Genomic DNA, 12,668 nt, shown 5'->3' on the forward strand with positions numbered 1-12,668 from the left:
CAGGTATGAATAATCTTCTACCGGGGATAATATTTATCCATAACTGGGTACTGAAAGGATAAACTTATTATACCCGGTATGGATAATCTTCTACCGGGCTAATGTTTATCTATAATGTGGTACTGAAAGGATAAACTTATTATACCCGGTATGGATAATCTTCTAACAGGGGTAATGTTTATCCATAACCGGGTATCGAAGTGATAAGCTTCTTCAGGAAGCTTATTTCCAATAGAGTACTTAAATAGATAAATATATTTACGGTGGAGTCCCATATGAATAAGCTTTTTCAGGAAGCTTATTTATAACGGAATACTAAATGGACATTCATAATATAATATATTTATAACAAAAGTATTACTTATATTTGTCTTGTAGGGCATTTTCTCTGCTGAATTACAGTATCAGCTATTTTTCATCAGTCATAAAGATATCTGGCCCCTACAGTGCCACTACACTACACTTTGCTCGCTGCCGAGATAAACCGACATTATCATGTTAACATCTATAATCACTTACTAATACACCCACAAATAAATTGACAAGTATACAACTAGGATACATCATTGTGAAGAAAAAATAAAAGCATCTCCCCTTTCTAATAATTCCTCTCGAACATTTCGACTTAAATCTCATTTTCATACCACAACAACAAAAACAATAATCAGTACAAGTTATTTGCAGTGCGGCTCAATAAAATTAGTAGCCTAAAGCTAAGTTGGTACTGAGTCACAAAAAAATGGCTGAAAAACAGACTAGCCTTGTCTGTTTTGTGACAGTGTTGTTATTAATTCAAGTAGTGGAATCTGATATTGGAGTTAATTGGGGCACAATATCTTTGCACAAGATGTCACCTTCCACTGTAGTGGATCTTCTCAAAGACAATAAAATACAGAAAGTTAAATTATTTGATGCAGACCCAGATGTAATGAAAGGTCTAATGGGAAGTGGGCTTGAAGTTATGGTTGGAATACCAAATGACATGTTAGCCCTTCTTAGTTCTTCTACTGTTGCTTCTGATTTGTGGGTCTCTCAAAATGTCTCCAGATATATGGTTAAAGGCGGTGTTAATATCAGGTAATTTCTAAGTTCTTTTCCTTTTGTACTTTTGCTCTTTCATTTGCCTTTTCCCTTGCTTGCTTCAGATTTTTTCAGCTGCTATATGATTTTGCCGATCTTAGGAGGATTAGTTGAGCTTATGTTTTTTTATGATTGTGGTATTGGTCCAACGAGCATTGGCGTAATTGGTAAAGTTACTGCCGTGTGGCCAGAATCGAGCTGTGAAAACAGATTCTTGCAGAAATGTGGGTAAGACCCCTCGCATAGGAGGAGCTTAGTACATCGGATATTAGTCCAACTTGCATGCTCCAGGGTACCTGTTAACTCCTACCAGCACAGGTACCTGGTAACTATATCGAGGCTGCTGGTAACTATATCGAGGCTTAGGCAAGAATAAATCACCTAGTGTTTTTGTCTTCCTGGGATTATGTATTAGTTATGCTATCATGCTTTGTTGGAGTTTTTAGCCCCAGTATAGATGTTTTATGCCCGTTAAAAATATAGAGAACTTATTGTACTTTTTATTTCTAGTTTTGTTTTGGCCTTGGGAGGTGAGAGGGGTAGAGATAGACGTAAGAAATATTGGGGTGAAGTGATCAGGCGGGACATGGCGCAGCTTGAGTTAACCGAGGACATGACCCTAGATAGAAGGGTGTGGAGGTGGAAGATTAGGGTGGAAAGTTAGTAGGTAGTCGTGTGTTTCCCTTTGTCTTCCCTAGTTCGATAGTATTAGTGCTAGTATGGTACCCTTTTTTCCTTAGTTTGCTATAGCCGCGTGTCTTGTTCTGATACTACTTACCTTCGGTAATTCCGTAGTTTGCTAGCAGGACTTCGTCATATTCTCATGTGCTGCCTTGGACTTATTTGTCTAAATATACTATCTTGCTATTACTTGTTATCGGTACTATCTTGCTATTCTTTGTTGTTATCTCCAATTTAGTTTTCTAACTATTTGTCTTGCTATCAGGGCTTCCTTTATCTTCTTTAACCGAGGGTCATTCGGAAACAGTCTCCTTACCCTTCCAGGGTAGGGGTAAGACTGCGTACATCCTACCCTCCTCAGACCCCACTTGGTGGGATTATACTGGGTAGTTGTTGTTGTTGTTTTGCATAATGTTGCCGGATGAATTTAATTGGATAAACATGATCAATGAGAATTCATATAGCCGACCACAATTTATTTGGACTGAGCTGGTGTAGTTGTCCTTGTTGTAGGGTTTGCCAATCTTTTCTGTGTTTTGTCTAAGCCTATTCTTGTCTTTACCTCTGTTTGTTAGCTGATAGAAAATGAAGGGTGTCGATTTCTTCAAACATTTGAACCATTACTGTTCACTACACTTCGGTTATCTTGGATCTGTCTTGAAGTTCTTACTGTGAGCTACAGAAGATGTTAGTTATGTGTTGCTTCTTGCAATATTATGTTAAAGATCTAGGCAGATGTTTATGGAGTATGTGTTATTTCTTATAATGTTGTGTTAAAGTCAACAACTCAGTATTCCTCAACACAATTTCTGTCTATATAACCTGCACCAGGAAAATCACCTTGGACCTAAGTAACCAGAATTTTAGCCCTTCCCAGTGTAGTTTCTTATGCTAACAGACATAACCTTTCTCACATACTATGATCTAAACTAACAATTTGGAGGGATGGAGAGAAAGAAATACTTCTTTACCTAATAAATAACACGGCATGTTTGACACTGCTGGTATTTCATTTGGCTTTAGCTTTAAACAATATGAAAGATCGCTAGTTAGCTTGTATGGATCTTAATGATCTTTTGCAGAATCAGTGACACCCTTTGCCTTCCAGCGCTGATAGAATGCTCCATTGAGCTCCTCCTTGACCACATGTATTGTTAACATTTGATCGTGTAAGTGATCCCTCCTTGAAACTGGGATGGTTGAGAAATCAATTTTTCAGTTAATGATTTTCTTTTTTCTCTACAAAACAAAGAAATTTCTAGAATCAACATGGTACCTCCTATTTATTAACTAGAGTAAGATGCATCTATTAAGTTACAGTTGTATCGTCTGAACCTCTGGTCGCTTGTTCCTCCTGATTGCAGTTCAGCATTAATTGATCTAGGTTTATGGCAAGTGGTCGAACTTACACTCGAAATCAGACTAGATACCAATTAATAGTAGCAGTTCTTCTCAAGTAAAGTAAATAGGAGGATTCGATATCCTTCATTATGGTATAATGCTATAAATGCATGTAAATTAGCTTCTCATAATGCTGCAAATTTCAGAAAATTTCGGATATAAATATAACTAGGTTCAGATGAATCCAGATGTGACTTGAGATTTACTGAATGAGTAAATGACAACTTGGAGTTTCTTCTGTTTCCCTATTGATAGTGTCTAGTCATTATCAAGCATCTCAAGATAAATTTTAAGATTCTGGTGTACTGTATTTCTTTTTTGGTTTTACAAGTCTAAGGTGCGTTAATGCTATAAGTATATAAAATGGTTTGGTAGGTCTCCGCTGGACAGAAATCAGCTTTACAGACATGTTATGTTTTTCTTTCACTCTTTCCTTCAACTCCCCCTGTTTGAACATCATTGTTTTATTTCTTGTCGTTTGTTTTATATGTTCCTTTACCTGTACTTAGTATATGCTAGCATGCGTGTGTACATGTTCTTGAGATAATGTAAAAGTTGCTGGAAAGGATTCTAGCTCTACTTCCCAACAAAGTGCATTTAGAGGTTATAAACGCTTCTCCTCCATTTGGCTCATACTTTTGGTACAAATTTCCTTCAACAATAGTCGACCCTATAAAGTTGTCTCTGTATGACCTATAGGTCATGGGTTCAAGCCGCGGAATCGGCCACTGATGCTTTCATCAGAGTAGGCTGCCTATATTACACCTCTTGGGTGCGGCCCTTCCCCGGCCCCTGCGTGAATGCGAGATGCTTTGTGCACCGAGCTGCCCTTTTTTAGTAGTCGACCCCATGTTAAGTTGTGTATCGCCAATGCAGTGAAGGACACCTGAGCACTGCAGCATTCCTTGTTAGACAAGTTCAAAGCTATAATAGTACTGCATTTTTTTTTGGTGATTTCAGCATATATCATGTCATTCTCTTTTTTCTTCTCATTTTCTTTCTGTCTTTGGCTAATGACAGCTATACATCAACACAGGTATGTTGCAGTTGGTAATGAGCCTTTTCTTACAAGTTATTCTGGTCAATACCAATCATACGTCGTCCCTGCTATGACGAATTTGCAAGAGTCTTTGGCCAAAGCAAATCTTGCTAGGAATGTAAAGCTGGTAGTCCCATGCAATGCCGATGCCTATGAGTCTTCCCTTCCATCACAAGGAACCTTCCGACCCGAATTGACCCAGATCATTACCCAGCTTGTCTCATTTCTGAACTCTAACGGTTCACCATTTGTGGTAAATATTTATCCATTCCTCAGCCTATATGGAAACTCAGACTTCCCTCAAGATTATGCTTTTTTTGAAGGGACAACACATGCTGTGACCGACGGGCCTAATGTCTACTCTAACGCGTTTGATGGAAATTTGGACACGTTAATAGCAGCCCTCGCAAAAATTGGATATGGTCAAATGCCTATAGTTATAGGAGAGGTAGGTTGGCCTACGGATGGCGCCATCGGTGCTAATCTTACAGCTGCAAGGGTCTTCAACCAAGGCCTTGTGAAACATGTTCTTAGCAACAAAGGAACTCCTCTTAGGCCAGGGGTTCCCCCTATGGACGTTTATCTTTTCAGTCTTTTCGATGAAGGTGCAAAAAGTGTACTTCCAGGTAACTTCGAGAGACACTGGGGCATTTTCTCTTTCGATGGCCAGTCGAAATATCCATTGAACCTCGGAAATGGTCCATTAAAGAACGCAAAGGATGTTCAGTATCTCCCGTATAGGTGGTGTGTCGCAAACCCTTACAAAAATCTTGCTGAAGCGGCCGACCACTTCAAAATTGCTTGTAGTTATGCAGATTGCACGACGCTTAATTATGGCGGATCATGTTATGGAATTGGAGCAAAGGGTAATATATCATATGCATTCAACAGTTACTATCAGCTGCAAAAGCAGAATCCGCGGAGCTGTGATTTTGATGGGCTCGGGATGGTTACTTTCTTGAATCCTTCGATTGGCGAGTGCAGATTTCTTGTTGGGGTTAGTGATCATACTACTTCCTCAGGTTTTAGGTTGCACAACAATTGGATCTCAGTGTTGTTGATTGTTCTTTGGGATGCTTGGTTATTCTTGATGTGATTGAAGGTTTGTTCCCTTTTTTTTTGGGTGGAGGGGCGTAAGGTCCGCAGACACACTACCCTCCCCAGACTCCTGATATTATATTGTGGTGTTGTTGTTGTGGTTTTTGTTGTTATTTTTTTTGGGGGGGGGAATGGAAGAGGTTAAGAGTTCCATCTTTTGAAACTAATAGCTAGCTGCTATTATAAATGAAATTATACTGCATAGGATAGGTTCTATAGTGGTATTAAAAGTTATTTCAGAAGAAAAAGTAGTTTGATATTCTGTGTACAATTTATGTATCAATCTTGATGATTTATACTCAGAGATAGACATTATATAACTTATATTTAGAAAAACTTAGCCATTCATATGAAATTTTCTTCCATTGGTGTTAGATTATTTGTTTCCTTTGAAATCTACAAACTACTTATCCAGAGCAATTGTCCAGCAATCATGGCATACTTGGAAAAGCATTTACCTCCTCTGTGCAAACTTTTATTTTGATCGAATTTTCTATTTTAAATATTTTATTTTACGTTTACAGGAAAAAAAATCCATATTAGCTAAAGGTGTGTATGTAACACCCTAGCAAATTCCACATTCATAAATTACATTAATGATGTTACCTTAAAATCTTACTAGCATGTTTTTATGCCGTACGAACCTAGGCCTAAAGTGGCTCACTAGTGTTTTCACATCAATGATAAACGGGAGAGATGTTGCTAGTTATAAATCTCAATGGCGCATTTCAAAATCGGACATGCCTAAAATATATAATATTACTAGTAGGTTTGGTAGTTGATGTATGACAGAAATAAATGACATAAAGACGAATGCAAATGTAAGTACACCACCATCACCGTCGAAAAATTGTCAATAATTATTTTACTATTATGAAGCGAGACACTCAAAATCAATCCTTATGTTATCTAAAAAACGAAATTATTCGTTGTAATTTTTAATCTTATCTTCTCCTCGTTTAGTTGCAAAAAGTGATTGTGTGCTGGAACAAGACCTAGTAGACATGTTTCAGTGAAGCCGATGGTTCCTCTCTATCAAGTGTGGATACCAAAAGACCGATTTGATTTTGTAACGTGCACAATGTTGCTGGAAGAAATTCAAAATAGCCAGATTTACAAGTGGTCATTCAAAAATAGCCACAATTTCAAGTCATCGAACTTTAGCCATTTTTCATATAAAGATAAATTTGAACCGAAACACTATTTAAAATCCGGAAAATACTCCAACATAATATACTGGAGTTACCGGTCTCTGTTAAAGTAAAATAGTAGCTATTTTTCAATAACTTGGCAAACGCTGATAATTTTTTGAATGATCAGTCCGAAAACTGGCTATATACTGGAGTTCCAGTACTGGATCGGTCTCTGTTGCAGCAAAGTATTGACTATTTTTTAATGACTTGACAAATACTGATTATTTTTGAATAACTAGTCCGAAAACTGGCTAGCCCGTAATATTTTGAAAATTTTGCCAAGAGTAGAGAGGCCCAACGGACTTCACATCTACTAAGCCCGTTATAATTTTTAATATTTTTGCAAAAAGTGATTATGTGTTGGAATAGAACCTAGTAGGCACGTTTTAGCGAAACCGATGGTTCCTCTCCATTAGGTACAGGACCAGTTAAGGTCCGGCAGCCTCGGAGCCCCTCGAGCTTGACCCCGGAAATCTGTTTGATTTTGTAATGCGAACAACTCATGTAGAGTTGTGACGTGCACAATTTTGCCGAGAGAAGAGAGGCCCAACGGACTTCACATCTACTAAGCCCGTTATAATTTTTTTGCAAAAAGTGATTGTGTGTTGGAATAGAACCTAGTAGGCACGTTTTAGCGAAACCGATGGGTCCTTTCCATTAGATACAGGACCAATTAAGATCCGGCACCTCAGGGACCTCGAGCTTGACCCCGGAAATCCATTTGATTTTGTAACGCTAACAACTCATGTAGAGTTGTGACGTGCTCAATTTTGCCGAGTAGAGAGGCCCAACGGACTTCACATCTACTAAGCACATTATCAACATCCAATCACTTTAATGCCCCACTTGGTTACAAGCCCACGTTACAAGGCTCGGCAATTTACATACGATAGCTAATTACTTTTAAAGTCTAATTAATCTTGTCCTTTCTCGGTGTGGGAAAATAACAATAAGGTCATGGCTTATGCTGGTGTGCCAAAAAGTTCTCTCAACAAAAAAGGAAGAAAAAAAAGCTCGCAATTTTTTTCATATGTAGTTGGAAAAAAATTAAAAGATGTTTGATTCACAACCACAGATTATTAAACACTTTTTAGCAAAATAAGATTCATACAACTCACTGATTTTTTTATTTTCCTTTTTGTTTGTTATAGCGGCAATTTGAGAACTAAATCCAATTTATAGTTTCACATGTCTTTACAATGGTGCCTATGAAAATTCGACGTTGTCGTAATCTACAAGATAAGGCAAAAAACTTGACTTTACTAAACAAGCAAGAAAGGCCTTTTATATCTTATTAGTCAAGCGCTCTAGCCGCAATCAAAAAAAGCTAACCAAAAATTGAAAGCATTTCGAAAGGCGTCAGCTACCTTTTTACTGACAGCACAACGAGGTGGTGGCACTCATGAATTACCTATCGTTGGCACGTCGCTCGACTTCTCGGCTCACGGTTTAGGACCCTTGTCACGACCCAATCCCCGAACCCGGTCGTGATGGCGCCTCTTGTGAAGACAAGGCCAGCCAAACCAAAACGAAACACATCTTTTAAACAGTTAATCATCATAAACAGTAATAACATATAATATAATACTCATAAATTGCGAAATTTAACGATAATAACCGCAAGAACCAGCCCGACACAACCCAAACCGGGGTGTCACAAGTCATGAGCTACCATAGAATCTGCTATAGGTCTACAAAGTATGGAATCCGATACAACAGTCCGAAGAAAACATAAATGATAGAGGATAAGAGAGACAAGGGGTTGTGGACGTCAACAGCTACCTCGTAACTCCAAATCACAGCCTAGCCTGGGGGAATCAACGCTCAAGTGCGGACTCTGCTATGCCTGAATATGCACACACGGTTCAGGGAGTAATGTGAGTACTCCGACTCAACAACAACAACAACAACAACGACCCAGTATAATCCCACAAGTGGGGTCTGGGAAGGGTAATATGTACGCAGACCTTACCCCTACTCCGACTCAATGAGTAATAATTATAAAAAAATGCCTGAAAGTATAAAAACACGTAAAAGCACAAAACAATTCCATATCAAGTAGTAAAATCACTTAAAGCAGTAAATCAGTGAAGAAATCAAATGATATCCCTTTTTTTAAACAAGTAAAACAGGTAATTTAACAGGTAAATAACAAGTAGAAATCAGCCCCTCGGGCACAGTATCAATCGCTCAAAACAGTATTAGCCCCTCGGGCTCACTCTCAGTACAGTATCAGCCCCTCGGGCTCAGTATCAATCACTCAGAACAGTATCAGCCCTGCGGGCTACCTCACAATCACTCATATCAGCCCCTCGGGCTACCTCACAATCACTCATATCAGCCCCTCGGGCATAACATCAATCACTCAGAACAATGGGTACCTTCCCTCACTGTGGGTGTGCAGACTCCGGAGGGGCCCCTTACGGCCCAAGCGCTATATCAAGCCACCTCGTAGCATCATCACTCGGCACTCGACCTCACATCACTCGGCACTCGGCCTCACATCACTCAAGCCACCTCGTGGCATATAAAGTATCTCAGGACCTCGGTCTCATATCACTCAGCATATCCTCACATATGGCCCTCGGCCTCACTCAGTCCAAAAATCATCACAAGCCCCTTGGGCATTAGTAAAACAATAGTTCTCAGCCCAAAACATGATGTAGAAATATCATTTAAGTTTCAAATCTGAGTAAAAGTGGCTGAGTTTGTAAAACAGTAGATATCAACAGGACTGAGCTCAAATAATAAGTCAAGCAGTGAGGAAACAATGATAAAAATCCCCGAAAGGTTCAATTAGTTGGCACAAAGCCCAAATATGACAATCAGCCTAAATCATGATGATAACAAATGAATTTCAGTCAAATATTCGGTAAAATCATCAATCGGGATGGACCAAGTCACAATCCCCAGTAGCGAAAGACCCCACGCTCATCATCCAGCGCGTATCTTGCCTCAATATAGCACTACGATGTGCAAATCCGGGGTTTCAAACCCTCAGGACATCATTTACAACCATTACTCACCTCGAACAAGCTAATACTCTAGCTCGCGACGCCTTTGCCCCTCGAATTGGCCTCCACGCGCGTCGAATCTATCCAAAATCAGAACGAATACGTCACAATATGCTAAGGAAACAAAGCCCAAGCGAAAAGATTCGAAAAATATCAAAAATTCCAAAATTAGCAAAACCCGAGCCCCGGGCCCACATCTCAGAATCGGGTAAAATTGACATTTTCAGAATCCTCATACCCTCACGAGTCAAACCATACCAAAATTATCCAATTCCGATACCTTTTGGTCCTTCAAATCATCATTTTACATTTTTGAAAGGTTTCACGATTTTCTTCCCAAATTCCATCCCAAATCACGAATTAAATGATGAATTCAGTGATAGATTCATGTATTCTAGCCAAATCTGAGTTAAAATCACTTACCCCGATGAATTTCTTGAAAAACCTTCGAAAAATCGCCAAAATCTGAGCTCTCTAGGTCAAAATATTAAATAAAACCAAAAACTTCGTATTTATAGGTTTCCCTCAGATTTCAGCTACCGCGGGCCGCACCAAATCGACCGCGGTCCACACAAGCGAGTGCAGTTCACGCAAAAATAACCGCGGCCGCACAGGCCTTCCTCTGCAGTGATAGACTTTAGTATTTTAGCCATAACATTTTCTACAAATGTCCAAATTGCAATATCTTTACCTTTCTGGAAGCTAGACACGAAGGGCTACAACTTTCGTTTTTGATTCACCTCAAAATTCCTTGTATATCAAAAGATATGAGCTTCCGAAGTTGGACCAGCGGGAAGGTTCTTCACCGCGGCCGCGCCCACTTTTGTGCGGTTCGCACGACCCCTACTGCGGCGCGCCTGCTTTTGTGCGGTCCGCACAGAACTCACCACGGGCGCACTCATTTTTATGCGGACCGTGTGGGTGAGTTCCGGGGTCTGCAACCCTCCTGGACCTGCTAGAGCTATGATTTTCGGCCTAAAACATCCCGGAACCTACCTGGGACCCCCGAAACATCAAACTAATTGTACCAACACATCCCATGACATCGTTCAAACTTGTTCAACACTTCGGAGCGCTTACAACAACATCAAATCACCAATTTAACATAGGATTCAAGCCTAAGAACTCAAAGAACTCTTAAATTATGCTTTCGATCAAAAGGTCTATCAAATCTCTTCCGAATGATCTGAAATTTTGCACACACATCCCAAATGATACAACGAAGCTACTGCAACTCTCGGAATTCCATTCCGACCCCTATATCAAAATCTCACCGATCAACTGGAATTTGCCAAAATATCAATTTCGCCAATTCAAGCCTAAATCTTCTCTACAACTCCAAAACCCATTCCGATCGCGCTCCTAAGTCACAAATCGCCTTCCGAAGCTAACCGAACCATCAGAACTCACTTCCGAGCCTTCTAACACATAACTTAACATCCGGTTGACTTTTTCAACTTAAGCCTTCTTATAAGAGACTAAGTGTCTCATTTCTTACCAAATCCTCTCCGAACTCGAACTAATCAACCCGATCACATAAAAAACGGATAACGAAGCGTAAAGAAGCTGAAATGGGGGAAACAGAGCGGTAATTTATGAGACGACTGGCTGGATCGTCACATCATCCCCAACTTAAACAAACGTTCGTCCTCGAACGAGTCAAGAAACATACCTGAAGCCTCAAACAGATGGGGATATCTGCTCCATATCTCCCGCTTGGTCTCCCAGGTAGCCTCCTCCACGGGCCGACCTCTCCACTGCACTTTCACTGAAGTCATATCCTTTGACCTCAACTTCCGAACCTGGCGACCCAAAATAGCTACTGGCTCCACATCAAAGTTCAAATCATCATCCAACTGAACCGTGCTGCAGTCCAAAACATGAGACGGATCCCTAATATACTTCCGGAGCATAGAAACATGAAATACCGGATGCACACTCGACAGGCTGGGTGGCAAAACAAGCTCATAAGCCACCTCCCCAATCCTCCGAAGCACCTCAATAGGCCCAATGAACTGAGGACTCAATCTTACTTTCTTACCAAATCTCATAACACCCTTCATGGGCGAAACCTTCAGCAAGACCTTCTCACCAACCATGTAGGACACATCTCGAACCTTCCGGTCCGCATAACTCTTCTGACGTGACTGCGTTGTACGAAGCCTCTCCTGAATCACCTTCACCTTCTCTAAGGCATCCTGAACTAAATCTGTCCCCAATAGTCTAGCCTCGCTGGGCTCGAACCAACCAACCGGAGATCTGCACCGCCTCCCGTACAAAGCCTCATACGGAGCCATCTAAATACTCGACTGGTAGCTGTTATTGTAAGCAAACTCTGCAAGTAGTAGAAACTCATCCGATGAACCTTCAAAGTCAATAACACAAGCACGCAACATGTCCTCCAATATCTGAATTGTACGTTCAGACTGTCCATCCGTCTGAGGATGAAAACCGGTGCTCAACTCCACCTGAGTACCCAACTCTCGCTGAACAGATTTCCAAAACTGGGAAGTAAACTGAGTACCTTTATCCGAGATGATGGAGACCGGAACACCATGAAACCGAACAATCTCCCGAATATAAATCCCTGCCAACCGCTCTGAAGAATAGGTAGTACACACAGGGATGAAGTGCGCGAACTTGGTCAGCCGATCCACAATCACCCAAATAGCATCGAACTTCTTCAAAATCCATAGTGACTCTCTCCCACTTCCACTTGGGAATAACCATCTGCTGAAGCAATCCACCTGGTCTCTGATGCTCATATTTCACATGCTGACAATTGAGACACCGAGCTACAAATCCCACGATATCTTTCTTCATTCTTCTCCACCAATAGTGCTGCCTCAAATCCTGATACATCTTCGTGGCACCCATATGGATAGAATACCGCGAACTATGGGCCTCTTCCAGAATCAATGCTCTAAGCCCATCCATATTGGGCACACAAATCCGGCCCTACATCCTCAACATACCATCATCACCGATGGTCACATCTCTGGCATCACCATGCTGAACTCTGTACTTAAGGACAAGTAAATGCGGATCATCATACTGGCGCTCTTTGATGCGATCATATATGGAAGACCGAGAAACCACACATGCCAACACCCGACTGGGCTCTGAAATATCCAATCTCACGAACCGATTGGCCAAGGCCTG

At 40.7% G+C, this 12,668-nt stretch overlaps 1 protein-coding gene across 2 annotated transcripts; it reads left to right on the forward strand.

The window, feature by feature from the left end:
- The first annotated feature begins 510 nt into the window (after nucleotides 1-510).
- Nucleotides 511-5,394, forward strand: LOC104241021 (glucan endo-1,3-beta-glucosidase 5). 2 transcript variants are annotated; one of them, XM_009795922.2, is made up of 2 exons: nucleotides 511-1,077; nucleotides 4,199-5,394. In XM_009795922.2, exons 1-2 carry the CDS (start codon nucleotides 740-742, stop codon nucleotides 5,295-5,297), a joined length of 1,437 nt encoding a protein of 478 aa, XP_009794224.1. In that variant the 5' UTR covers nucleotides 511-739; the 3' UTR covers nucleotides 5,298-5,394. The 2 variants fall into 2 exon arrangements, with proteins under 2 accessions (XP_009794224.1, XP_009794225.1); XM_009795923.2 differs by having other exon boundaries at nucleotides 994-1,077; nucleotides 4,183-5,394.
- The last annotated feature ends 7,274 nt before the right edge of the window (nucleotides 5,395-12,668 follow it).

This window comes from Nicotiana sylvestris, chromosome 4 (assembly GCF_000393655.2).
Source record: "Nicotiana sylvestris chromosome 4, ASM39365v2, whole genome shotgun sequence".
Lineage (NCBI taxonomy): Eukaryota > Viridiplantae > Streptophyta > Magnoliopsida > Solanales > Solanaceae > Nicotiana > Nicotiana sylvestris.